General features: G+C 38.7%; 1 protein-coding gene across 11 annotated transcripts in view; it reads right to left on the minus strand.

The window, feature by feature from the left end:
• Positions 1–1,376: 1,376 nt before the first annotated feature.
• The window catches only part of ptprt (protein tyrosine phosphatase receptor type T), a 230,476-nt gene continuing 205,802 nt past the window's right edge, over positions 1,377–26,050 (minus strand). For all 11 annotated transcript variants that reach the window (XM_054784610.1, XM_054784608.1, XM_054784609.1 and 8 more), the window contains 12 exons: positions 24,366–24,402; positions 24,005–24,102; positions 23,306–23,422; positions 16,961–17,115; positions 15,043–15,178; positions 10,023–10,172; positions 9,074–9,247; positions 8,868–8,999; positions 7,376–7,501; positions 5,448–5,611; positions 2,849–2,984; positions 1,377–2,727 (listed from right to left, as the gene is read on the minus strand). In XM_054784610.1, the coding sequence (XP_054640585.1) occupies positions 2,674–2,727; positions 2,849–2,984; positions 5,448–5,611; positions 7,376–7,501; positions 8,868–8,999; positions 9,074–9,247; positions 10,023–10,172; positions 15,043–15,178; positions 16,961–17,115; positions 23,306–23,422; positions 24,005–24,102; positions 24,366–24,402 (1,479 nt within the window). In that variant the 3' untranslated portion in view covers positions 1,377–2,673. The remainder of the gene's footprint in view (positions 2,728–2,848; positions 2,985–5,447; positions 5,612–7,375; positions 7,502–8,867; positions 9,000–9,073; positions 9,248–10,022; positions 10,173–15,042; positions 15,179–16,960; positions 17,116–23,305; positions 23,423–24,004; positions 24,103–24,365; positions 24,403–26,050) is intronic.

The following is a 26,050-nucleotide window of genomic DNA, read 5'->3' on the forward strand; positions in this document are numbered from 1 at the left end:
CCCAGCATGCCTTGCGGCATTTGTTTTGTAAGAAGTGATTAGAGTTAACGTAGCCACGAGTTTGAGTGCCCTACTCTAAACTGTCAGGCATGCTTAAAAAGATGCTTGGCTTCATCCAATCACAGCAGCGGAGCTTTTCGACCACCGGTGTTAATAATCCTGACAGGGTGAAAAAGCAGAAAGCTGTCATGGAGTTAGCGAGCATCACGACGGCCCAAAGCCGAGCTGACGGACGTCTTCCCTCCCGGGAGCGCCGCCGTGTTCCTGATGAACGGTCAAAGTGCCAAAGTACAGGCAGTGTCCTTGTGCGCATGCTAATGCAGGCGCATGAATATTAATGAGCTCCTGTGGGAAGCAAGCAGCTAAATAAAGGATGAAGCGTCGGCTTCTCTCCGTTTATCACCCACTGATTGATTGGCAACGGAAACAGATCAGGCTGCTTGTGGTGACTTTTTCTTTCTTTTTATTTTTAAATTTGAAGGATTGCAGGATTTTCTCTTCGTGATGCGTTCAAATTCCACATGCAAGCCAGAACAAGCAAAGGTCTCCTTGACTTTGCACATTTGCATACAATCATCATGTGCTTTAACATTTGTGACGAACTAGCCTTTCTTTGAAAAAAAACATTTTTTTTGGCTTCTTATTTTTGATTATTGTTGAACTTTCACAGCAAAGTGTATTTTATCTCAACGTTTTATAATGGCCATGTTTTTGAAAAGTGATTTTTTTTTTTTTTTTTTTACAAAGCATTCAAAACATTAGGGGCACCCGAGGCCAAAATATTAGGAACACATTTGACCGCATTATAAGGTATATATGTGCCAAAATATTAGGTACACCCCAAAACTATGTACACATCTGGCCAAAAATAGTAGGTACACTCAAAACATTAGTGTTGCGGGGGTGTGCTGGAGCCTATCCCAGCTGCCTTTGGGTGCGAGAAGGGGTACACCCTGGACTGGTCGCTAGCCAATCACAGGGCACATATAGACAAACATATATTCACACTCACATTCATACCTATGGACAATTTTTGGTCGCCAATTAGCCTAACATGCATGTTTTTCTGGAATGTGGGAGGAAGCCGGAGCACCAAGAGAAAAGCCACGCACGCACGGCGAGAACATGCAAACTCCACACAGAGATGCCCCAACGGAGATTCGAACCCAGGACTTATATTAAATACACATTTGGCCAAAATATTAGGCACACTCAAAACATTAGACACCTGAAACCAAATTATTAGGCACATATTTGGCCACACCAGTGCCAAAATATTAGGTACAGCCAAAATATTCTACTTGGCTTCAGCTAAAATGAGCAAATATTAGATTTTTGATGACATCACACGGTAGAAGATTTAATGAGGTCAAACATTCAGCATTTTGGTCCCTTTATTTTATTTTATTTTATTATTAACCACATTTCAAACAACTAAACAACCAATGTCAATCTAAACACTCTGCTGGACAAATCATCTTGGAATTATCCAAAACAAATGTACAAATTCAAGACAAAAACCAAACAAAAGCCAAAAGCAGCTCAAGTGGAGGCCTCACCAGCCTGGGCCTGTCTGGACCCAAAATCAACCAACCAAAGAAGGATCAACACTTTGCTAAAACGTTAAAAAAAGTTGCATTATGCAAAATAAAAAAAAGAATAAGAAAAATATTAAAATAAAAAACAATAAATAAATAAAGCAGTGTGATGTACATAGACGTAACAAACAACAAAGAACGTAAGAGGATGCTCCTTGTCCTTCTGTGAGGAGAACAAAGACAAGTGTTGATGGTCTCGTAGGCCACAACATGAATGATGGACACAAGAAATCATTTCTCCCATTTGGCGTATTCTTCTTCCGCATGCGCGTCCAAGCACAGCTGAAACCAAAGAAAAGAAACATCCCAACGTTTGGACAACGTGGACAGAATGCAACAAGATCATAAAGAAAGGACGGGATGACTGTTTGACTGTGGTTGTCTTCTTATTTACAGCGAGGGTGGATGCACACCAGCATGTCCACTCGTCCAACCGTCTACGTTTGCAACAACGTTCAAACCTGCACTCTCGCCCTTCTCTTCTGATAGAGGCAGCATGAGGTGGTCCTTAAGCTCTTCTGTCTTCTTGACCGTTGACCAAAAAGAATACAAAGCTAACTCAGCTCTCTTATTCATCTTTGGCAGCCAATCAGTGGACAGCAGTGTGTCTAGCTCCGCCCTTTAGCAAACTGGAGCCTGTATGTATTTTCTTACTGCGTTCTCCTCTCTCCTGACCCACAAGGATGCTCAGGTTTAAAGAGGCGGGGTTTGCTGCTGTTGCACGTGACTCCGCCCTACAAGTCCTTTGAAATGCGGGCAGGGGGCGGAGTCAAGGCCACATGTGTGTGCAGGTGTGCATCCAGCATGTCGAGGGAGACAACATTCAAGGCGTAGAATAATCTAAAAAGTCAAAGACTGTACAATAATCACATGACAGCCTGCAGCCACACAAAGCCGAAAAAGCTTTCATGAACGTCTCATCTTCTTTTCTTCCTTTGTACACGTCCTTCAACGTGACGGAAGCCAACGCAGACGCACGCATCCTGACAGGTTGGCGTCCGTCAACGCAAAGCTTTGTTTTGTGTTTTGTTGTGCGTCCGCATGTTGCCTTGATGGCACATCAGCGACGCTCCAATCAGAAGGAGCTGAGGGCCTCCAGAGCCACCTCATAGCAGAACTTGTATTGTTCCTGGCAAGAGAAAAAACATCTAGCTTACTTTTCAGCATTTTTTTTACCGCATGAACTGGTGTTCGTGACTTTTTGTTTTGTTTTTGTTGGCTATTTTGGCGAATAAAGAACTCCTCCTCACCATGGTCTCCACCATGTTGGTCTTGTTGTTCCTCAGGGTTTTGACGGTGTGGAACACGTCCACGATGTTCTGCTGCTGGATCATCTCGTTGATGCTGCAGATGGCACAGAAGGTTCCCGAACGCCCGCCGCCCGTGCTGCGGAGAGGAGAGGTTTGTTATTAAACCATCTACGTCGGGTCTGAAGTTCACCGCTCAAAAACAGACAGCGATCTTGAGAGACGAGACGCAGCATCTCAGAATTGTCTGCGGTGGCGCTGGAGGTGAGAACACTTTCAACACACTTTCATGACGGCCTTTAAAGCAATTTGCGAGAGGCGAGATGTGGCTGTGCGCGAGTCCTTTCCCACTCTGTGAACACGCGCTCTGATTGGACAAACAAATTGCAGACGATATGTAATTAGTCAGAGCCGGTGGCTGTCGACTCTTTGAATGTCCGAAAACAAACTGAAGCTTTTGTCTAATAAAGTGCAGCTATTGATTTGAGATGTTTTATTCATGACCGTGCACACGTCCAACTAATAGACTGCTTTGGTTTGTTTAGCTTGTTAGTTTTTAGCCTCAAAGGCTGATTCCAAGATAAGATGGAAATAACTACTTGCTGGAAAGTGACTAGAATGTTATCAAGGTAACTAGAGAAGGGAGCTTGTGTCCAAACTGCGGGTGAACATGCGGAAAATGTGTGAATATTTGGGATGTGGAAAATGGTCAGCTCGAATGCTTTGATGCCGGAGTGGTTTGAATGGGTTGAGAAATGGGAATATTTGGCCTGGAAAATGTGGAATTCTGGGAATTCTTGGAAAGTGGAAGTGGTCCTGGAATGAGCTGAATATGTCGATGTTGGAATGGGTTGATGGTCAAGCTAACTTGAAGGTAGTTTGTGTAGAAATTGCTGAAGAGTTGATGCTGAACTAAAATGCAAATACATAAAATGTGGAGTTACGGGAAAAGTGGGAATTTTGGGGACGTAGAAAATGGTTAGCTTGGATGTTTTGATGTTGAAATGGGTTCGGAAATGGGAATTTATGGGCTGGAAAATGTGAAAGGTTGGGAAAAGTGTGCAGTTTGAGAAGTGGAAGTGGTCCTGAAGGAGCTGAATGTTTTCATGTTGGATTGGTTTCAATCGACTGAGAAATGTGAGAAATGTTGAAAAAAAATGTTTATTCATCTTCAATGGGAATGTTGTGGTGGAAAATGAAGAACTGTGGAAAATGTGGGAATTTCCTGGAATGTGTTGCTAGATAGCCACTGCCTCCAGAATGAGCTGAACATTTTGATGCTGGAATGGTTTGATTATCAAGCCAACTAGGGAAGGTCATCAATGTAGGCATCGTGTGTAAATGCTTAATTATGTTTTGATGCTGTAATGGTTTCAATGGGGTGAGAAATGGGAATTTTTGGCCTGGAAAATGTGGAATTGTGGATGTGGGAGGAATCTGGACACAAGAAAAAACCCTCACACGCGCAGGGGTGGACACCCCCTTGAAGCCCTTGAAGCCAGAGTGGTGCGACGGCCCTTTCAACGCTGCTTGCAACTTTATGAGAAGTTCACAAGGGACAAATAAACCCCCCCAATGGAGGTCAAATTCCTTAAAGGGAGATATGTCTGCCAGGAGTCCTCACCCTAGACGCCCCTCGGCGGAGCAAAACATGCCAACTCCATACAGAGACTACTTCAATCTCCTAACTGCGAGGCCACCACGCGGCCCTGATACACATCCATCCTTTTCCTTACAAACTACTTCAAAGTCTTACCTTGAGGTTACCTGAGACTCATAAATGGATTTTTTTGGGTTTTCATTTTGTCATTCAGTGAGTCTGTAGGCCACGCAAGGCAAGCATTCTCTTGTAGTTCTCAGCCAAAGGTCTCTAAGTGCTTTGTGTTCAGCGAGTGATGCTACTTTTTCCAACTGGAACAAACCTTTCAACATTACAACCTCCCACAGAGCCAAGTGTCAAACTTTCTACAAAATAAACTCTTCAACCTCTCAGCATTCCGCAACTTTTTGGCTAAATTGGCTAAAAAAAAAGGTCATACTTTGGTCATACTCTAAGTAAATGTAAAGCTTTCCTTGAACCATTTGGAGCAGAGGTGGATTTGGGCTCCTTTGAAAGCTAAAAGCTGCATTTTATCCCCCAAAGACAGAATCTGTCGAAGCGCTCCTGACTGAGGAAGATGAGTTTGAATACAAAAGAAATATTTTAACATTTTCTTTGGAAAAAATGTGCCTTCAATATAACTAATTTGGTGGCGTGGACTGGAAAACACAATGGGAGCTGCACAGTCTTTGAGTTATGCCATTTTTTAGTTGGAGATGTACTTGCAGTTGGAATACTCTGGGACTTCAAAGGTGAGTTTTATCTCTGCAACGGGTCTAACATTAGTGTTGTGTGTCCCTGCAGTTATAATTGCATCCTGGATTGATGTATATCAGTAGAATCTCCATGAAATAAGCTTTTCAATGACGTATAACATATGTATATGTACATGGTGTCAAAGTTTGGGAACCACCATGCTAAGGGGTTCAACTCCACATGTTTCCATATAGTTCTACGTCACGTACAGTGGAATGACAGGCCACATGTTTCACTGGGACTTACAGGCAGTGCACGACGGTCCTCCCGTCTCCGCCGTCGTACTGCTCTTGCCACTTGGCCAGCCGCCTGACCAGCTGCAGGATGGAGCGCTTGGAGAGGGGCGTGTCCCTGTAGGCCGGCCAACCGATGAACTGGAAGTGCTGCACCAGGCGATAGCCGTCTTGTGGCTGAGGAGAGATGAGGCCGACGTTACAAACTCAACCTCGGAGGCCAAACATCCTTCATCCATCGCCTGGAAAATGATTGATTGCAAAAGAAGCACACGTCCCAAAAGACCAACGCATACCTGCTGAAACGCAGACCTAACGTCGTCAACATTCAAAACAACAACCACATACAGAGTACATACAGAAACCTTCAAAGACATACTTTGAAACATTTTTTGCATGAAAGATGCTAATCCTACGACCAGATGCAGCCAGATTCAGCCCGCCATATTATGGTTATAATGCACATAAAAAGGACACTTTTAAATATTGTATTTTCTTTTTTTATTTTTACTATAATAATATATTTTACATTTATTCCTATTATTTACATACATGTAAATTTTTTTTTAAATATAGTCATACTATATTAAGTCAAAATTAAAAAAAAATCACAGATAATTATTTTTGTATTATTTCATTTTATTTTAGTATTATTTTTTAATGTTATTTCCTTTTTTAAAATTATTTTTGAAATATTTATGTATTTTATTTTATTACTATTATTTATGTAGATTTTTAATGTTTTAAAATATATTTATATTAAATTAAGTAAAACATAATTCAAACATAAATAAATGAAAAAAATCATATTTAAATGTTATTTTAGTATTATTTTTTAAAATCTCATTTAATTAACTTTAGTCTTATTTAAAAAAATATTTATGTATTTTCAAAAATGTATTATTATTATTATTTATGTGCATTAAGTAAAAAAATACAAAAAATTATTTTAAAATCAAAACGACACAAACATTATTTTTAAAATTATTTTTAGTATTTTTTTTGTTATTATGTTATTATTTTTAGCATTATTTTTAAATATTAAAATCTTATAGTTACTTATTTACATGTTTTATATATTCATATTAAGTATTTTAGTAAAAAGACAATCTTTCTTGCTAAATGTATTTGTTCTGTCAGTTTCGACAGAAGATTTGTACCCCATTCAACTGGGCTTTCTTGTTGTCAAACGCTACTTAATATGAATGATCAATTATCAATTGATTGCTTTGAGATGTAAAAAGTACATATAAAATCATCATCAGCATTGTTGCGTCACAGCGCTGGCGGAAGAAGGAGAGGGCGGGGCTTCCTGGGTAAAAATGTCAAAGCGATGCCAGAGGGAATCGTCCTATTTGCCGCTGACTGAAATGAGTCATTTTTCATGTTGTTCTCGCACTAAATGTCTTTTCTTTGGGAAACCTTTCATTCAATTTCATGGCACTTTTGGCTCGACGGGGCCCGAGGCACCTTGGCATCCGTCGCCCTGAAATAGAAAAACTCCGACGCCGCTGTCAGGCCGATTTGCCGTCGCCGGAGTTGACGCACAAAGACAAACGTTTCTAAAGCTTCTCCGCTTCCTGTGGGGATTGCACGGAGCCTCTCTCTCTGCACCTGATGGCTTAGTGCCGGGCGTGGGGGCCATGATTCCAACTATTTCACGCTCAGCTGGCGATGTGTGCGACCAGCGAGAATGAGCGTGGTTATGGGGGGGGGGTTCAGGTAGACGAGGCCACACCGGAGTCTGCCGACAACAGGGCGCCGCCAGAGTGCTAGCTTTATTGATCGTGTGGACAATGAGACGAGGGGGACGGAAGAGGACGAGGGGGGTCGAAGGGAGGGTGTCCTCCGGAGACTCACTTAGCTTGGCTGCGACACTGCGTGACAAATATACAGTATATGCGGGAAAGAAACAAAGGCGGTTAAGAATAGCGTGCGTACCCTGGCCATGTTGCAGATCCTGAAGATGCGATTGATGATGTCATCATCGATGTCTGCTGAGATGAATTCCACCTGAATGGGTCCGTAGCAGCAGGAGCTTTTCTCCGGCCAGTACTGCATACATAACTGAGGAGGAGCCGAGTCTTAGTGACTTTTATGACAACATTCCCTGTCCTTCACATCAACACATTTGACTGCAATTTCCCTGATTTTTGTGGAATATTTCCAGTCTTTTTTTCCAGTCGTTCTGATTATTTCTTGTGTGCCAGGGGCCGGCTGTCACGCCTTACTTACAAGAGGAGAGATGGCATTCATTAAATGACACATCTATATTACACGCACACGTCGTGGCTGGTGAGCGAGCATGACTTTTAGATTATGTTGAGGCTTTCTATTGTATTTAAATGATGCATTTGTTGAATTTGAGGATCTTGTACAGAGTCTAAAGTGTGGACACAGGAAAAAAAAAAGCATACAATATATTATGCATAATTATTTAAAAAAAACTTTTTATATTATCTATTTTCATATTAACAACTTTAATATGTATGATATACATAGATTATACAATAAATAAATAAATGTTCTATCTTTAATGTAATTGATTAAATTTAGCATGTATTTTTTACAACAATATACATCAATTCTACATGTCTTTATTGAATTATTTTAAATAATTAATTATTTACTGTATTATCTATTAATTAATTACATTAAACTTTTTAACATAATGAATAACTATAACTACTAAATTGCATTTTATGTCAATTTGGAAAATAAAAAAACAGCAGAAATTGAAAAATCAGCAGTAATTTAGCAAGAATAAAGTCCAAAATAGTAAGGGCAAATTTGTAATTTAAATAATAAATAAAAAGTTGTAATTTTACAAGATATCGAGAAAAAAATAATGTCATTTTAGTAGCATCAAGTTGAAATATTAAAAGAACAAAAGCAATGACAAAAAAAGACACTTTTCAAAAATATATTGTTTTGATAATAACTAAACTGGATTTTATGTAAATTTGTTAAAAAAAAAAAAAAGAGCAAGAGCAAAAATGGAAAAATCAGCAGTAATTTTACAAGAATAACGTCCAAATATTAGGGCAAAAATGCTGTAATTTAACGAGAAAAGGCTGTCATTTTACAAGATATCGTCGTACTATTATGAGAACAAATACTGTCATTTTACTAGCATAAAGTTGAAATATTAAAGAACCGAGGCAGCGATTAAAAAAAGGACACATTGTTTTAAAAATTGTTTTCAAAATAACTAATTTGTATTTTATGTAAACGCATATCCATTTTGGAAATAAGGGTGTTTTGTTTATTCTGACCCAAAAGGCTCTTTTCATGCTAAAAGTTGCAGACCACTTTGCCAGACTTTGCTGGCGTGCAGCCGTGATGCAGTTGGGCTGGTGTGAGTACACCTAAGGGGGAGAACCAGTTGGCCAAAAGCAGGAAGTGTGGGCGTGTGTGCGTGCATGTCTTGCACCTGTGCGGCGTCCATCTCGTTGAGCATGACGATGGACGAGCAGTTGTAGTCAAACACCAGCCTCCAGAAGTCGCCCATGGTGTTTGGCAAAGGATGCTGGGTAACGATGAAGGCCGCCGGCTGTTTGTGGCTCTGGGGGAGTCAAGATGGAGTGTGCATGAGCAAGCACGCACACACGCACACACACAAGCTGCATCCATCCTTACGTCCATCAAAGCTGCGTTGATGTAGTTGGAGCTCTCGCCGTCCACAGAGATGAGGAAAGGCAGGCAGCGGTCCGCCGAGAGAACATCCATGCTGCGGTTCTTGTCGTGGTTCCTGGGTAGCAAACCTACACTGCAGTCCTCTGGCCGCACTCTGGGGGTCACTATATTTAGGGTCTGGAGAAAAGAAATAGTATGGAAAGTATGGAAGGAAGTATACAGTGTCCCTGAAGCCGACATAATAGTACAGTGCAAAGTACAGTACAAATAGTACACAGTCGCGGTCCAAAAAATATATCATGAAAAATGTTTGTGTGCATCTTAAAAATAAAACAAACAGTTATTGAAGCAAAAAATTTAAGTCACTCCCTAAATTTGTGGCCAAAACTAAAATATAAACATACAATATACACAAATAAGTTTCAATGTTTATTTAACTAATCGTTCTTGAAAAATATGTGAAATCATTAAAATACATGTAAATGTTATTTATTTTAAATAAATATAAAACAACAAGAATAATAATAAATATTAATATGAAAATAATTACAATTACAAACATAATTTGTGCAATAAATGAAAACATTACCGTTACTAATTTAAAAAGAAATAAATAAAAATAAAAGTATAATAATAAAAAAATAATATATATAATTAAAAATAATAAAAAAAATTATTTAGATTATATTATTTATTAATTTCATATATTAATTAAATTTAAAAAAATACTATACATCCTCAAATTCAACACGTATACCCCACAGCTCCCCCTACAGGTGTGAGGAGCAATGCACTTTTAACCCAAACGTAGCGTAGTAGTCCTAACAGAAAAAAAGGAACGTCCGTGTTCAACAACACAAATATGAACGATTAGAGCGGCGATGTATGGTCGCCGTGGCAAAGACAGAGATGCTGTTCTCCTCATTCCCACACCATGACCTCAGGACCTCACCTGGAACTCGTCTTTGATCTGGCTGGAGTTGGTCTGAGGATCCAGTCTGTTGATATTGTAGTAGATGGCTCGGAAATCACACACGGGGATGGCCGTGTTGCCGCACAGGCACGCCTCCAAGATGGCGTCGTGGACGAACACGTACTGTTCCTGCAAAACAGAAGACAAGAAAATTTAAAAAAAAATCTTCGTAGACACAAGAAAAAACAGTTACAGTTAGGATAGAGCCCCACGAGTTCTGCCTAGCAACAAGTGACCATGTGACAAAAAAGCCAGTTTTGTCTGCTGTGGTTTTATGAAGAAGCCAAACCAGGGAGGGGTGTACAAAGTGTGGCCCCAGGGCCATTTGTGGCTTAAAGATGTTTTCTTGTCGGCCAGCGACATATTCTATAAATGTAATTTAACAAGAAAACTAAAAACAGCAAAAATGTACCAGCAAAAATGTAAAATTCGATAATTTTACAAGAAATGCCTAAAAATGCCATAAAGTTTAAATATTAATATTAAATATGAAGTAAGATGTTATTATTTTAAGTTATTAAGTTATAATGTTACAAGAAATATAAAGTAAAAAAAAAAAACAACAACACGAGAATAAAGTCAGAATTATGAGAAGAAAATCTACAAAAGGCAAGTCTGAAATCGTTGGGAAAAAATAGCAGAAATGGGACAAAAACAGCTGCAATTTTACAAGAATAAAGTCTACATATTAAGAGAAAAAGTTGCATTTGAATGTGGAAAAAAGTCACCATTTTAAAAGAATAAAATCATCAATTTATGAGGAAAAATAATGTCATTTTAGTAGCACAGAGTTGAAATATAAATGAAAAAATATGTTATTTTTATAAGTCACAGCACTATGAGATACAAACAAAACAAAACAAAGTTGTAATTTCTGGAAAATTAAGTTGAGGAAAAAGTTACAAAGTTAGGAGAAAAAGTCCAAAATATTTTGGGACTAAATTCATAATTATGAGAAGAAAATTTACTCAGCAACAGCTGAAATAGAAAAAACTGGTAGAATTTTACAAGAATAAAGTCAAATTATTAATAGCAAAAACAGGAATAAACTTGTAATATTATGCAGAAAAATGATGTCATTGTTGAAATATTAAAGAAAAAAAATGTTTTTTTTAAAAGACATAATGTTATGAGAAACAAACAAAAATGTTTTTTGGAAATTTTGGAAAATTGAGGAAAAGTTATAATATTATAGAAATAAAGTCTATACTATGGAAATAAAGTAATAAAAATACGTAAGAAAATTTACAAACATTTATTTAAGAAGAAAAAAAACAACAGCAAAAATGGGAAACTCACTAGTAATTTTACAAGAATAAAGTCAAAATATTAGGAGATTAAGAAAATTGTAATTTTATGAGAAAAAAAAACTATAATTTTACAAGAATAAGATTATAATATTAGGATGAAAAATAATGTCATTTATGCATGAAGTTGAAATATTAAAGAAAAAAATATTATTTAATTATTATTTAATATTTATTTAATATTTATTTAATAATGTAATTATTATTATTTATTATAAGATTATTTAAGAAGAAAGTGAAATATTTACAATATATATGTTTTTATAATACAGTATATAAAAACAATTGCAAAAATGACGAAAAAGAGTGAATATATTGATATTAGTAATGGGCTTTTTCACCTCCAGTATATGACAAAGCTGAGATGCAGTTGTTTTCTTGAAATATACTGTATATAACTTCTTAGCACATCTACATGTGTTGCTTATAAATAATCATAATAATATGATAAATATCAAAGTGGCATTCAAAGTTGCATCCTTTCATTTTTCACTATTTGGCCCTCGCTGTTTGTAAAAGTTTGGGCTCCCCAGATCCATGCAAATGTTTTTGCCCACAGACGCCATCAAGGGTCCGTCAAGAGCAGTGAAAAATTAGTCTTTTTCAACACGTCTTTTTCATTATTTGCTCCCCTTGCAGGCTTGCCAGAGAATTAAAGGGACGGGTGCAGTGTTTCCGTGCTCGGGATCAAGCGGTCTCTTTGTGCTCGAACCAGCGCACCACGGCGAGCGGAGCGCACGCCGCATGCTAATGTCGCTGCCCACTTTGCACACACGCATCTGTTGTTCCAAGTTTGCTGAGCCGAATTTTGATTGTGGCCCTACGGGCGGAAGGGGGACTTCCCCCCTTAGGCCATTGTCTGTGCTTGTAACACACACACACGCGCGCACATGCACGCACATGCACGCACATCCATGTCCTCTGCCTTTGAAAAGATGAATTACTGTGAGTGAGGGAAGCATCCAGCAGTGATACAAAGCACTCCCCCACTTTTAAAAGTCTTCACTTGTCATTTGTTGGTGACGCAGCGATTGAACATTCTGGAGGTGAAGTCAAAGGTTTCAATTGTGAGACAAATGTGCCAAAGCCTTGGATTAGCTCAATTTATGCTGGCACACAAATCATACGCCTGCGTTTGATGACGATATCTCATATCAACGCTGACGTTGCCGAGAAAGCACGCCACTTAAGGAAGCAGGGGAGTATTCAAGGTACTTGGAGCGCAAACTGCAAAATCAAATATAAATCAAATATATAAATGAAATATAAATATAATGACAAAACTTGCTTTGACTTTATAAGTCAACGTAACAAGCCGATATTCAAGTAGTTTTCTTTCATAACACACAAAAAAAATGCTTGGAATACCTTGTTGCAGGATTCGATAATATTAAAAGATGAGGAAAAAAATGCAATTGCATGCACAATGTACAATTTTTCTGTCGAAATTGAAAAAACAACTTCATTTCAAAACAGGAAAGATGAAGTGACTTATCGACACTTTTGCGGGCCACATAAAATGATCTGGTGGGCCGCACCTTTGTTATGATGACACATGTGACATACCACATTTAACTGTGCCACACTTAACAATATTAAGAAACACATTTTATTTATTATCATCAATATGTTATTGCTCAATTTGTATACCACTTATACCTGCTTTTTTCACTTTTATTCAATTTTAATATTATTTTTAAAATTATACAGTGGTATGAAAAAGTGTTTGCCCCCTTCCTGATTAGTTTTTTGCACGTTTGTCACACTTAAATGTTTCAGACCATCAAACATATAAATATGAGTCAATGACAACACAACTGAACACAAAATGCAGTTTTTAAATGAAACTTTTTATTATTAAGGGAGAAAACAAATCCAAACCTACATGGCCCTGTGTGACAAAGTGATTGCCCCCCATTAAACTTACTGAGATTAATTGAGATCTATCAGTCTGGAAAAGGTTATAAAGCCATTTCTGAAGCTTTGGGACTGCAGCAAACCACAGTGAGAGCCTTTATCCAAAAAATTGCGAAAACATGGAACAGTGGTAAACCTTCACAGGAGTGGCCGGCCAACCAAAATTACCCGAGAGCGCAGCGACTCACCCAAGAGGTCACAAAAGACCCCACAACAACATCCAAAGAAGTGCAGGCCTCACTTACCTCAGTTAAGGTCAGTGTTCATCACTCCACCATAAGAAAGACACTGGGCAAAAACAGCCTGCATGGCAGAGTTCCAAGATGAAAACGACTGCTGAGCAAAAAGAACATTACGGCTCGTCTCAGTTTTGCCAGAAAACATCTTGATGACCCCCAAGACCTTTGGGAAAATACTCTGTGGTCTGACGAGACAAAAGTTGAACTTTTTGGAAGGTGTGTGTCCCATTTCATCTAGCGTAAAAGTAACGCCTCATTTCAGAGAAAGAACATCATACCAACAGTAAAATGTGATGGTGGTAGTGTGATGTCTGGGGCTGTTTTGCTGCTCCAGGACCTGGAAGACTTGCTGTGACAAATGGAACCATGAATTCTGCTGACTACCAAAAACCCTGAAGGAGAATGTCCGGCCATCTGTTGGTGACCTCAAGCTGAAAGCAACTTGGGTTGTGCAGCAGGACAATGATCCAAAACACACCAGCAAGTCCACCTCTGAATGGATGAAGAAAAACAAAATGAAGACTTTGGAGTGGCCTAGTCCAAGTCCTGACCTGAATCCTATTGAGATGCTGTGGCATCACCTTAAAAAGGCGCTTCATGCTGGAAAACCCTCCAATGTGGCAAATTACAACAATTCTTCAAAGATGAGTGAGCCAAAATTCCTCCCCAGCGCTGTAAGAGACTCATTGCAAGTTATCACAAACACTTAAATGCAGTTGTTGCTGCTAAGGGTGGCCCAACCACTTATTAGGTTTAGGGGCCATCACTTTTTCACACAGGGCCATGTAGGCTTGGATTTTTTTCCTCCCTTAATAATAAAAAGTTTCATTTAAAAACTCTATTTTGTGTTTAGTTGTGTTGTCATTGACTAATATTTGCATTTGTTTGATGATCTAAAACACATAAAATAATAAATCAGGAGGGGGGGCAAACACTTTTTCACACCACTGTATATATTTTATATGCATATATATTTTATTATATTATATACTGTATATTTTATTTTTGCTGCTTTTGTTTTCTTCCTTTTCCGTAACACTGCACAAGTGCACAAGTGTCATTATTTGAATCCTATTGGTTTAATTGTGCAATTATGTAACCACGTGATGTTCCTTAATGGAACTTGTTAAGCATGTCTGAAGCTAAGAAAGCATCCCATACATCTTATCAATGAACACTCAACTTTGCACAGCCAGCTTGAATATTTAGAGCAGGGGTCACCAAGGTTTTTCCTTGTGAGAGCTACTTTTACAAAATGAAAATGGCCAAGAGCTACTCATTTTTGTAACATTTATTTTCAGAGCTTATTTTAAACCCAAACAAAGCGAATATGCTTGTTTTACCAAACATTAACAAAATGCTGGTGTCCACAACTCACATTTTGTATTTCAGAATGCATTTCTTTCTACTGTTCTTTCATTATTAACTGAAAACCTGAATGAAACGAGGAAACGAAACGTTGGTGACCCCTGATTTAGATCATTTGTCTACAAGAGAGTCATGCCTTTAGAAGAACACACACACACACACGCTCACCTCTGTCTGCACCATGTTCACCCGCTGGGACCGCAGCTCGCGGATGCAGTTGAAAATGTCCACCACGCCTTCGTTCTCCGCCATGTCCAGCATGATGTCCACGGCAATGAAGCAGCCTGTCCGTCCTGCACCAGCACTGCCGCCACCAAACAACACACGTGACTCACCGTGTCTGGCTAATTACGTTATAGTTACCAGTTCCTTTCCCCAAAAAGTCCTTCAATTAGTCAAGAAACTACAGTAATCCCTGATTTATTGCAGTTAATTGGTTGCACACCCGACAGTGATAAGTGAATTTCCGCAAAGTAGAATTCCTTATTTATTTTACAACCTTGTAAATATGGTTTTTAACATTATCAGAGCCCTCTAGACATGAAATAGCACCCCTATAGTCACCTTTACATTATATTTATATTTATTACCCAATATAGGAGACACAACAAGATAAATTAAGTCCTTTAAGACATAAATAAGAGCAAGTCTGGTGGTTGTGTCTCACCCAACATTACAGTAACATTAGTGACACCTAGTGTCCAGTGTCGAACACTACATATCATCACAATGTCTTTGAATGAGTCTTCTGAATGCCTTATATTTCTAGTTTGCTTTGAGCCACTTATCCATTTTTATCATTTCGGCACAAAAAATACATAAAAATACACGGAATTCGAAGCGGCGAAGTGACGAAGGATTACTGTGCTCTTTCGTAAAGGGAATTAATTACCAGGGAAAGTAACTTTTGTGTTACTTTTTTGAAAAACCTTCATATGTGTCAAAGAATTTGTATTTTTGAGCGGCTATCACGGAAAATGGGCCGGAAATGGGCCCCCGTCTGCACGTCACACACAATTGAGACTTTAATAACAAATGTCAAGTGTTTGGGCAACATGTTCTGAAAGATGGATGGAGAGACACATGAGAGGTTGATGGATGGATGGAAGGAGAGGGTGTGTGTGTGTGTGTGGGGGGGGGGGGGGTCAGAGAGGTAGGAACAAAAAGAGGCGTCGATGGAAAGACAGGAAAGGAGGGGTGAGGAGATGGAAAAGGAAGAGGAGGGAGCGCCTCTGCAGATTACCTGTCACCTGCGTGATTAATGTTGAGTCTACAACAGTGTGAGTGTGTGTGCGTGTGCGTGTGTGTGTGTGTGTGTGTTTGTGTGATACAGGTAAATAGCATCACAGTGCCCCCGAAAATTGGAAGCGACTGCCATAACTTTTCCCGCTGTCTCCTGTCATACGTTTATGTTTATTTACATGTGTCCATTGCCTGTCCAATGTTTGCCATACCGTTTTCATTGTATCTTTTAAAATAGCGCCAGTTTACAATCAAAGTAATTTAAGTATTTGTATCATTGTATTATATATTATATGACTGTATGTTTATGGGTGTCAAAGCTCAGTTCTCCCCGCTGCTGACACAATCACTACCAATTTAATAATAATAATAATAATAATAATAATAATAATAATAATAATAATAATAATAATAATAATAATAATAATAATAATAATAATTATAATAATAATAATAATAATACATACATACATTAAATAAAAATAAAATAAAAACAGACATATTGGCTCCTTCACATGGAGAGGAGCCAGTTGAGGTGGCTCGGGCATCTCGTTCGGATGCCCCCCGGACGCCTCCCTGGTGAGGTGTTCCGGGCGTGAGGAGGCCCCGGGGCAGACGTAGGACACGCTGCAGGGATTACGTCTCACAGCTGGCCTGGAAACACCTTGGTGTCCTCCTGGTGGAGGTGGAGGACGTGGCCGGGGACCGGGAAGTCTGGGATTCCCTACTGAGACTGCTGCCCGCGCGACCCGGACGCGGATAAGCGGAGGAGGATGGATGGATGGATGGATGGATGGATGGATGGATAGATATTGATGACAGCCTCATCAAGCATGACTTTTACCTGCAGTGCGCCACAATGGGCCCGGCGTCCGGCGGGTTGAGGAACTTGACCTGACGTATGAACCCCAGCAGTCCGGTGGCGTAGCAGGGAACGCCATGGTCGGGCCAGCTGGTGAAGTGGAACTGTCGCAGTTCTCGTAGTTCATGGTGACCCTTCTGAAACACACCACAGCAACAGTCTTCGATAAAGATACAAGCCATCCATTTCATTCCTCGTTTATATCGGTTTTCATACGATTCAATTTTAGATGGACCCTTTGGAACGCAATCCTAAGAAAAACCAAAGTACCACTCCACAATGTATGAACACATGCAGGTCATAGATGACACCAGGGGGGTCCAAAGGTTTTTCCACATAGTGAAAAATGCAAGGATGGCACTTAGATATTTTGTAAAGCAACACATGGAGATACGCTACGAAGTTAAATATATTTCAAGAAAATACTGCATCTCAGCAGGCACATAATGTAGGTGAAAAAGTCCATTACTAATATCAACTTCACTTTTTGCTCTTTTTTTCCCATTTTTGCTGGGTTTTTTTCCCAAATATGTCAACTTTCTTCTTCAATAATCTTTGTCAATTTTCTTTTTGTAATATTTTGACTTTATTCCCATAACATTGAGTTTATTTGTGTAATATAACTTTTTCCCCAATTTTCCTGAAATGATCATTTTTATTTTGTTTTGTTTCTCATAATATTATAACTTTTCAAAAAAATGTTTTTAATATTTCAACTCTGTCCTACTAAAATGACATCACTTTTCCTCCTAATATCACCAGTTTATTCTCGTACCACTTTTATCTTTCAATATTATGACTCGTAAAATGACAGCTGTTTTTCTGTTTCTGCTGTTTTTGTTTTTTTAAGTTTCCAATATTTTCAACTTTCTTCTTGGAAACTGTCTTCCATAATATTATGACTTTTTCCCATAATATTTTGAATTTATTCCCTTGACAACTTTTTTGCCAACTTAATTTTCCTAAAAATGAGACATTTATTTTGTTTTCCTTGTTTCTCAAATTATGACTTGAAATAAATAGATATTTTTTTCTTATGCCACTAAAATGACATTATTTTTCCTCCTAATATTACCACTTTATTCTTGTTAAATTACAACTTTTTATCTTAATATCTCAGACTTAATTCTTGTAAAATTACTGCTGATTGTCCCATTTTTGCTGTTGTTTTTTTCCAAATATTTGATCTTTCTTCTTAAATAATCTTTGTACATTTTTGTCTTGTAATATTATGACTTTATTATTCCCATAATATTATAACTCGCCCCCACCTACTTTTCTCAAAATGACAACTTTATTTTGTTTTATTTGTTTGTCATATTACAGCTTTAAAAAAAAGCCAAAAAAAACAACATTTTTTTCTCCATGCTACTAAAATGACTATCCTCATAATAGTACGTTATTCTTTAATTAGTTACTTTAATCAATTACTGTAAAAAACAAACAAACAATTTTTGCAGTTTTTTTGTTGAATTAAATTTTTCGAATGTGCTGCGGGACAGTTAAAAACAGCTGTGGGCCGCAAACGGCCCCCGGGCCGCACTTTGGATATCTCTGGACTGTGTAGTAACTTAGTAGGTAATGATCAATGCATGAAATCAGATATTGGTCAGCCTTGGGCCTTGTAAACAGCATAGAAATAAAAGTAAACAGCAAATACTTGCAGTGTTTCTTAAAGGGGCTGAAATAATTCGCACATTGTCGGAGTTCTTTGCTGAGTCGGTTGTGTCATTTCCGGAGTAATCCATCTCATGAAAAGAGGCAGGCGCCGTGCTGAAGACGCCATCCGTCACAGCCCGTGATGGCCCTTTTGGGAAAGTCTGGAGGACCATCAGCGTTCAGCAGCAGCCTGGGAGCCACGCTGACTTGAAACGAAATTGAAATCGCTCTCTCGGATGGCAAGATGGCCGCCTTTAATGAAGGACACGACGACTCAGCCAGGGCCCATTTGTCTCATTTAGCAAGCAGATGAGAAACCTCCTGATCTCATGATAGACCTCCTTTGGGAAGCTTGGACTGGAGAAGATGACCTGACTCGCTTCAAGGAGGCCGCATTCTATTTATGGCACACAGGAAATAAAGTCTACTGTATGTTTGGGATCAAATTCTTCATGTTTTATTTCACTGATTGGGAAATTTCAGCTTCAGAGGCACAACTTTGGAGGTTCCACCGCATAAAAAGTGGGCGTGTTTGCTTCCTGAGGTCAGCTGGTGTGCTTCTGAACCACGGAACTATTCCTGGCACCTGCATCACCGCGCATCTGATGCGCCTCCCTGGGCGTCGATAGATTTCCCAACTTTTGGGCAGCTCTGAGAGGAAGCCTTGTTTCTGTGGCTCCCAGTGGATCCGTACCACCCCTTCAATAATTCACCACCATTGATTCCGCGGCTGCAGACCGAGCGGAGAGTCTCATCTTTCTCTCGTCAGGTAAGAATGGGATCCCTGGTGTTATTGCAGCCACCCGCCACCTTAAATCCCAGGTACGCACCAAACCATGACGATGGCGTACCGCACCAGTGTCCAAAGTGAAGCCCGGGGGCCATTCGGGGCCCACGGCTGTTTTTTATTGGACCGCAGCACGTTCGAAAAATATAATATAAACAAGAAAACTAAAAAAGAAGCAACAATGGAAAAATCTGCAGTAATTTGACAAGAATAAAGTCAAAATATGAAGAGAAAAATAACCTGCAAGTTCACGAGAATAGTTGTAGTTTGACAAGAATAAACTCATCTTTATTTAATAACAGAGTTGAAATATGAAAGAAAAAAGTCTTTCTTCTTTGCAAGGTGCAATGTTATGACAAACCAACAAAACCAAAGAAAAAAAGAAAGACTTTAATATGAGAATAAAGTTTGAATATTACGAGAAGGACATTTACGAGAAGAAAGTTGAAATAGTTGAAAAAAAAAGTTGAAATCAGCCGACATTTTACAGGAATAAAGTCCAAATATTAAAAGAAAAAAAGTCACGACAAAAAAAGGTTGCAATTTCTCATACTATTATGACGAAAAATAATTTAATTTCGGTAAGATGGAGCTGAAATATTAAAGAAAAAAGGCGTTCTCTTTTGCAAGGTGCGATGTTATGAGAGACAAACAAAACAAAGTAAAAAAATAAAATAATATGGGAATAAAGTTAAATATGACAAGAATTTCATTGACAAGAAGAAAGTTGAAATAGCTGAAAAAACAAAAAAAAAACAGCAGCAAAAATGAGAAAATCAGCAGACATTTTACAGGAATAAAGTAAATATGAACGTCTACTGATTTGTATATTAAAAAATAATAAGAGGAAAAAATCTAATGTCAAAAATCATAATATTATGAGGGAAAATTGTGTCATTTTAGTAGCATAAAGTTGAATTGTTAAAGAAAAAAAGAGGTTATTTCTTTATAAGTCGTAATATTATGAAAAAGAAACCCAAAACAAAATAAGGTTGTAATTTGGGGAAAATGAGGGTAAAATGGGGTAAAAAGTTATAATCTAATGGGAATAAAGTCAAAATATTCTGGGAATGAAGAAACAATATTAGGAGAAGAAAATGTACAAGAAGTTGAAATTGTTGGAAAATTAAAAACAAAAAGAGCAGAAATAGCATTTTACGAGAATAAAGCCAAAATAATGAAAAAAAAGTTGTATTCTAATGAGAAGAAAAGTCTCAATTTTCTGAGAATACACTCATAATATTATGAGGGAAAAGAATTTCATTTTAGTCGCATGAGGTTGAAATATGAATGAAGTTGGAATATGAGAAACAAATAACACAAAAAGTTGACATTTTTGGACAATTTGGTTGGGGAAAAGTTATGATGTGATTATGGAAATAAAGTCAAAACATTCTGAGAAGAAAATTTACAAAGATTATTTAAGAAGAAAGTTCAGATATTTGGAAAATAAAAAAAATGCTAAATTTAAAATATTAAGAGTTGTTGTCATCTAACAAGAAAAGGGTACAATATTATGAGGAAACATAATGTCATTTTAATACATTTAAAAAAGAAAAATTCAAGTCAAAACAACAAATAAATTTGTAATTTTAGGAAAATGAGGTTGGGGGAAAATACTATTAAAAATTATTATAAAATTATGGACATAAAGTGAAAATATGGGAATAAAGTCATAATTGTGAGAAGAAAATTCACAAGTTGAAACAGTTTGAAAATTTAAAAAAAAGTAGCAGAAATAGAAAAAAAAAAAGCTGTAATTTTACAAGAATAATAATATCAGAAGACATTTTACAAATATTATTTAAGAAGAAAGTTGAAATATTTGGGAAATTAAAAACGTGGAAGAAAAGAGCAAAGTAGATGAACAATATGTTGTTTTACCTGCGTATACCGTATACCTCCCGACCAAAATTTTAAGACCAGTTGAAAAATTTCAGTGTTCCACTGAATGAAGAAGCACCCCAGACCGTGATGGATGAATGAATGAATGAATGCCTGACAGAAAATGAACATTTTGAGCAGATTTTGGCTTTTATAGCCTGGTCTTAAACTTTTGATCAGGTGATAAACAGCCTCTTTCAGTTGAATTGTTGTTTTCAATAAATGACTTTTTCAAAGTGCTTTTTGTCTCACTCCCCCTTCTTGTTTTTGCATATTGTAGCGCTACTTAAAACCTCATTAAGATCCAAATGTGCAAAATGCAAATTCTAGCAATTTTTCAACTGGGCTTAAGATTTTGATCAGGAGTGCATAACAAAGCTGAGATGGAGTTTTTTCTTGGAACGTACAAAACGTCTCCGCATATCTACGCTACATGTGCTGCTTTACAAAATATCAAAGACTTTCATTCATTTTAATACCACACACACACACACACACACACACACACACACACACACACACACACACGTGCGTGGTAAAATCAAGCATGTCTTTTGACCTTCTCACAAACTGACAGCTCATTTGCAAAGATGTTCTCCCGTTTAGCGTCTCACTCTGCCACGTTCTCCTGCTCCCTTAATCTCCTGGGATTTGCTTTTAATAAACCTTTTCATTAACATCCTGTTTGCCACATTCCACGCAATTAAAACTACTTAACGGGGTGACAAACCAGCACATTAGCTTATTTTGCTCCTGTTTCTTCGTCTTTGTTCTTACACGCACGCACGCACGCACGCACGCACGCACGCACGCACACGCTCACACTCACGCACACACACACCCACACACAGAAAGAGAGGTGATAGGGATTAATGGCGTGCTAAACGAGCTGACAGCGTGGACTTTGAGGCGCGTCTTCATAAGCTGCTTTGGCGTGCCTGAGGAGGAAAAGCCTGGGGAGGAAAAGCCAGAGGATGGAGGACGACAGCGGCAAAGGAAGAGCGACATGACACGGCGGCTGTGGGAGGGAAAGTGAGCAAAGTAACGAGTCGGAGTTCTTCTGACAGCTTTCTGAAAAACGCACGCTGTTGATTTCTACTTAAGTCTGCCGTGAATGCTGCCTTCACATTTCCGCAGGCAGCTGAAGAGGATAAACACCTGCATGACTGACACAGCAACACTCCCTCTTACCTCATCCTTACCTCCTCGTTAGCTCCTCATTAGCTTGTTGTTGTTAGCTGGTTGGTAGCTCGTCGATAGATGGTTGTTAGCTCATCATTAGTCCATTATTAACTGGTAGTTAGCTTATCATTACCTGGTCGATATCTCATTGTTAGCTGCTTGTTAGCTTGTCATTAGATGTTTTTTAGCTTGTCGTTCGCTACTTGTTAGCTTGTTGTTAGCTAGTTGTTACCTCACCATTAGCTCGTTGTTAGCTCATCATTAGCTGGTTGTTACCTTGTTGTTAAATGGTTGTTAGCTCGTTGTTTAGCTTGTCATTGGCTGGTTGTAGGCTTGTTATTGGCTGGCTGTTAGCTTGTTGTTAGCTGGTTGTTAGCTTGTTGTGAGAAGGTTGTTAGCTTGTCCTTAGATGGTTGTTAGCTTGTTGTTAGCGCGTCGTTAGCTCATCATTGTTGTTAGCGTCGTGTCAGCTTGTTGTTAGCTAGTTGTTAGCTCATCATGAGCTGGTTGTTAGGTCATCATTAGCTAATTGTTAGCTGGTTGTTAGCTTGTCATTAACTGGGTGTTAACTTGTTATTAGATGATTGGTTGTTTGTTGTTAGCTCATTGCTAGCTGGTTGTTAGATTGTCGTTAGATGGTTGTTAGCTCATCATTAACTGGTTGTTAGCACGTTGTTAACTTGTTATCTTGTCATGAGCTGATTGTTAGCTGGTTGTTGCAGAGCAAAAAGAAAACAAGTCCAATGACATCTTGTGTCATGTGAGAAGGAGTACTTTACGAGGCTTATTTTGAAAGTTCATGGTTCAAGCTTTACCTTTTGAACGGTGAAGGTGCGAATGACGTACTCGGCCAGCGGCTCCGTCTCTACCAAGGTGACCTTGATGTCGCCATAAACCTCAGTCTCGTCGGGCCAGTAACGCACACACTTCACCTGCACACACCAGGACATGAATGCCATCATGCAACAACATCAACATTACAGTTAGAGTATCATACCATACCATACACCATACCATACCATACTGTACACCATATCATACCATACCATACATACCATACCATACCATACCATACCATACCATACCATACCATACCATACCATACCATACCATACATACCATACCATACCATACCATACCATACCATACCATACATACCATACCATACCATACCATACCATACCATACATACCATACCATACCATACATACCATACCATACATACCATACCATACCATACCATACCATACCATACCATACCATACCATACATACCATACCATACCATACCATACCATACCATACATACCATACCATACATACCATACCATACCATACCATACCATACCATACATACCATACCATACATACCATACCATACCATACCATACCATACCATACCATACCATACCATACCATACCATACCATCCCATTCCATACCATACCATACCGCCGCAATATCGCTACTTTTCAAACAACAAAGGTGGACAACATTTTATTCACCAGCGACTCACCCTGCCCACCTCCACTAGGTTGGTCACCATGACGATGGAGGCTGAGTTCTCCTGCCACACCATCCTCCAGAAATCCCTCACTGTCTCCTGCATAGGCCCTGATACACACACGCACACACACACACACACACACACACACACACACATTAAACACATGAACGCACACACACTATGAATAGCAGACAGCAGTTGGTGGCTTAGAGGTAATGGGCTCTTAAATTTGTCGAGGGGACTTTTTTTATAAGGCGGTTTAAATTTAGGAGGTTGAGGTAATAGCATCCGGACCAAAAGGCCCACATGGAGCATGCATGCACACACACACACACACACACACACACACACACACACATAGTTAAATTACCTTGCGTGGCAATGTAATGTCTGGGTCTGTGGTACCCCTGAGGGAGACAACAAAGGCAGACGTTAAAAGGTATCTGACTTCTCACCTTCTGCTTCCCTCCCAAAGTTCTACACTGGCGTCAACGTCACCTGTTCCACCTGCTCTCGCCACCGTACATCTTCTGCTAAAAATAACATGCAGTGTTTACATTCATCAAAGTGATGTCATGACACATTATGATATGATTTATTTCACAAAACTGTTGTTTATTGTTGCGATTTCCTCTTTTCCGCCTGTGTTCATGTGTTCATCAGGAGGTCTTAGGCGGCATTTCAAGCGGTATTTGTGAGTGTTCAGACTGTCTGTGCTTTTTTATTTATTGAGTATGGCTGCAAAATAACCGACAGAAGGACCAAAAAATTGTGAGTCAGAAGTTTGCTAAAGAAGGTGAGAAATACAAATAAAGTGAAGAAAGAAGTGGTAGCAAAATAGGAAAGTAGTGTCTCTTACTATTAGGTTTGCAATGTAACGCTTCCGAGTTAACACAGATTGCAGGGGGAAGGGTTTAGGGGAGACACATAACAGGAAGTGTGCGTAATGATGATTGTACCTGCTGTTGAAGTTTCCATAATTGTAAAACTAGAATTATTCTCCATAAGGCCCCTTTTGAAAGGGATTAATCATCAAACTCTACTTTGGTCCCAGCCTCGTCGTTATTGCTGTTGTTTTGGAGCATTTGAGTGTTACCAGGAGGAAAGTGTTTTTTGTACATCTTTCTTGACTCTGCCATCTGCGTTAGAAAATGGATGAAATTGCTGCAAAGCTTGATGTTTTTATTTATTTTCTGCATTGTGTTTATTTCCTGTCCTAATTATCTTCTCTCCTCCCACCACCGTCCTCCTCCTCTCCCTGAAGTCCTCTCCCTCCTCCCAGCAGCATAAGTCAAGGTTGTTTTTATGCATAAACATCAAATTAAATAATAGGGGGGGGGGGCTCTACATTCACCCCCCCACCCCATGTGGGAGTGACCACCACGCGGCTACACGGCTAACGACCGTCCTCAACATCCTCACCTTCCTCATCCTCACGTCGCTGGAGATGAAAACATTTATCACGTTCACATTTTCATTAAAAAGACGCTGAGAGAATGCTTTTATCATCACGGGGGGGGGGGGGGGGGTGTTTTGTTGGGGTTTTAATTTTCTCATTTCCAGCACCACGTTTGTTTCCTATCTCACACTTTTTTCTCATATCCTTCCTCTTCGCCTTCTTCCTCCTTGTCTAATTAAAAGTATCCTAATTACTGGCATTATTAAGACACACAATGACCAGTGAGAGACGCTGACATTCGATGAACTCTCCATCATACAATACAATACCTCTCTGACGGTGTATGCCTTAACTTTGCCATACAACTGGTCCACATCACACACTGTACACTCTCCACTTTGCGTTTCAAATTTCGAAAAAATACAAATAAAAAATACAATAGGGCCTATTATTAGACCAAAAAACATTCATATCTAAGCACATTTTATATATGTTTTGCCCAAATGAATCATTTTCAAGCATAAACATGGCTAAATTAAGTAAAATACAAACATAAAGCATTCAGAAGACGCATTCAAAGACATGTTGTGATGATCTGTAGTATTCTACCTCGGTCACTAAGTGTCAGTAATGTTACACGGATGACACAATAGTCT

Source organism: Dunckerocampus dactyliophorus, chromosome 8 (assembly GCF_027744805.1).
Source record: "Dunckerocampus dactyliophorus isolate RoL2022-P2 chromosome 8, RoL_Ddac_1.1, whole genome shotgun sequence".
NCBI classification, from domain to species: domain Eukaryota; kingdom Metazoa; phylum Chordata; class Actinopteri; order Syngnathiformes; family Syngnathidae; genus Dunckerocampus; species Dunckerocampus dactyliophorus.